Here is a 2,858-nt window from a genome sequence, read left to right as displayed (position 1 = left end):
TCCATTAACTATCCTCCTTCCACCCAATAACCGCCCCCCCCCCCCCCCCCCCCCCCCCCCCACCACTCCCACCCCCACCAGGGTTGTAGTTTATAGGGGAGATGGAGTTGAAGAGTCTCGCTGCCCATTAATGAATTTTGATGAAAGAGAAATATCGTGTCCACGGCCGTTTCCATGCATTTGTCAGATGTCTGTATGTTAACACCGGGTGTTCGTGTTTTCTCTCTGTAAGTTGGTGAATTTGTGTAGCCACCTGTCTCGCTGCAGCGGAGGGATCAAAGGCCGGGACATTACTCTATGACATCTGGCTCTTTCCCCCGGCGTGAAGGGTTTGTTTTGGGAATGTTTCCACAGCTGATGTGGCCCCGTGTTTTAACTCCTGTTCCTCACTGAGCTGTCGCCTTGCCTCTGGTTGCAGGGTTTATTGCAGTTAAGCATCGCTGGGATGTACACGGCAAACGGGCTCCAATGGCGTCTGCGGAGTGCTATCACCCCCTGCAAGTGAGGAGCACCGAAGCCGGTGACATAACCCTCGGCTCCCGGCTGGAGTTGAGAGGGAACGGCGGCTGGAGCCGGGAGCTTTCAGGACCGCGGACAGCTCCGCGACTCAGCGGCGAGCAGGAGACCTCGTTCAGCAACTCACCCGCGACCAACGACACGGGGCACGGGGCGGGGGCTGTGCCCCCCCACAGCAACCGGGACAGAACCCAGGAGACGTCGCCCCGCTCCGAGGAGGAGCCGGAGTCCGAGGGGGCTACCCAGTCGGTTGATTATGGCTTCACAGTGGCGCTGGTGTTCCTTGTGGCCGGTATCACGTTGGTGGTTATCGCCTATGCCATCCCGAGGGAGTCTAAGGTGGATCCGGACACGGTGACAGCCCGGGAGATGGAGAGGCTAGAATTACATTACGCCTTGTTAGGGTCTCACTTGGACAAATGCATCATCGCCGGCTTGGGGCTGCTGACCCTGGGAGGCATGCTGCTATCCTTATTACTCATGGTCTCTATCTGCAAAGGTGAGTTGTACGGGAGAAGGAACTTTATGGTCAGTGGCAGAGCCAGAAAGACCTATGGGTCCATAAACCTGAGAATGAGACCCACAGACGGCGAGGGACATCAATCCCTGGTGGAGTCTGAAGTTCTGCAACCCTCGGAGAATGTCAGCCAGACCGGCTCCTGAACAAACTCTGTCTGCTAGCTGCAAATATCCTTCCTGTGAGAGCTATCCTAGACAGCCCTTATCCAGAGAGTATTTAAGCATGTGTTTGTTCACGGATTGTGCGATAGAGTGCATCGCAACACACTCCGCAAAGAGCCAATGAACCGAATTTCAAACTTTGGCTTCTTCTTGAACCTCAGCCCCAGTCTACGGGAGCCAGTCCCTGTCCAGGGAGAAGTTGGGCTAAAATTTATGTTGACTGTCGGGATGTATGAAAAAGTCCGGGTGTGGGGGTGGGACGGGAGGTGTCACCACCTACTAGTCCTGCACATATGAGTAACTCTGCAACTCTGCCTCAAACATTGAATTGGTTGGGCAGCTTAACACAATGCAGCATTACTACAACATAGAACATGTCCTAAATCCGGTACAGAATGCACCCCAGGCTGATAGAATGCTAAACAGAATGAATCCCACACGGGCTAAATAATAGAAAGTTTAAATTCCAAACAGATTCGAACCTACACAGACGTGCCAGAGTAACAACGCTCCACACAGGTTGGATTGTGCTGCAACTACATTCTGTGTAGATAGAATTCCATAGAAAGGCATTTCAGGTAGACTGCATCTCACATAGACTGGACCCCACAGCAATGATGTCTCACACAGACTGAATCCCATATAGTTTCAAGCAAACAGAAGCTAACACAATCTGAACACCACACAGACTGGATCCTACACAGAGTGCGCACACTATGTACAGAGTCTTGCATGCAAAGGGCCTCCACAAAATATTGCTGGCACTCTAACTTAAAGTGTGGTCCAGTATATTGTGTTACAATGTAATACAAATCTCTTATTTGATGCAAGTATTTAGAGGCTGAATTAGCATTTTAAACATTGATATGTAAATTGGCAGGTATGGAATTATGATGATATTTTTAAAAAATGTGTAATGGAACAAAAATTTATAGTATTCAAAATAATCTTTATGTAAGATAACTCAATGCAGGTAAGTTGTAACTCTAGTGTAGCGACAGAGGGGAATTTTTATGGGATTTTCCCCATTGTTCTGAAGAAGAATAATTGAAAGTTTGGTAAAATTAAATAAAATGAGACTTTGGTGGTAAAGTTTCATCAAGCAAGTGGGAGATCTTCATAGAAAATCAGCCCCAGTGTGCCAGGCAGACCAGAAGGTTCCAGGTTCAGTCCTCACGATCTGTGCTGAGTTGGTCAATCTCATTTAGGGTGGGACCAGTTCACAAGACCATGATATTGTGTTGAAAATAATTCATTCTCATGTTTTTGAGTATCTCTGGCCACACTAGCATTTATTTCCTGTTCACTTGAGAAGTTTGCTGACCTGTATCCTTCCTGAAAAACTGCAAATTTTTTGTGGAAGTGTTCTCACAATGCTGCTAGGCATGAAGTTCCAGAATATTTCAATGAAGGATTGATAAGGATCACCATTTGGTCCATCCTAGCTTACTTGCCTAGGAAAATCCAAACAGTCCAGTATCCACCAGTTACTTCAACAATTTGTTTTTCATTTTGCAGTTATGATTCTTCCTGGAAACCATTTTATCTATTGACCAAGTTTCTGTGAAGTTTAACTTCCTAACATATGTCATCTGTCATAACATTGAATCTGCCCACTTTACCTCACCGTTGTATTTAATCTGAAGTCATGTATGATTACT

General features: G+C 47.3%; 1 protein-coding gene across 1 annotated transcript; it reads left to right on the top strand.

The window, feature by feature from the left end:
- Window positions 1–468: 468 nt before the first annotated feature.
- On the top strand, window positions 469–1,179 carry tmem74b (transmembrane protein 74B). The gene has a single exon (XM_020536426.2). The coding sequence runs from the start codon at window positions 469–471 to the stop codon at window positions 1,177–1,179; it is 711 nt and encodes a 236-aa protein (XP_020392015.2).
- Window positions 1,180–2,858: the final 1,679 nt, after the last annotated feature.

The sequence above is a fragment of the Rhincodon typus genome, chromosome 19, assembly GCF_021869965.1.
Source record: "Rhincodon typus isolate 14 chromosome 19, sRhiTyp1.1, whole genome shotgun sequence".
NCBI classification, from domain to species: domain Eukaryota; kingdom Metazoa; phylum Chordata; class Chondrichthyes; order Orectolobiformes; family Rhincodontidae; genus Rhincodon; species Rhincodon typus.
This window is presented reverse-complemented; position numbering and strand designations above follow the sequence as displayed.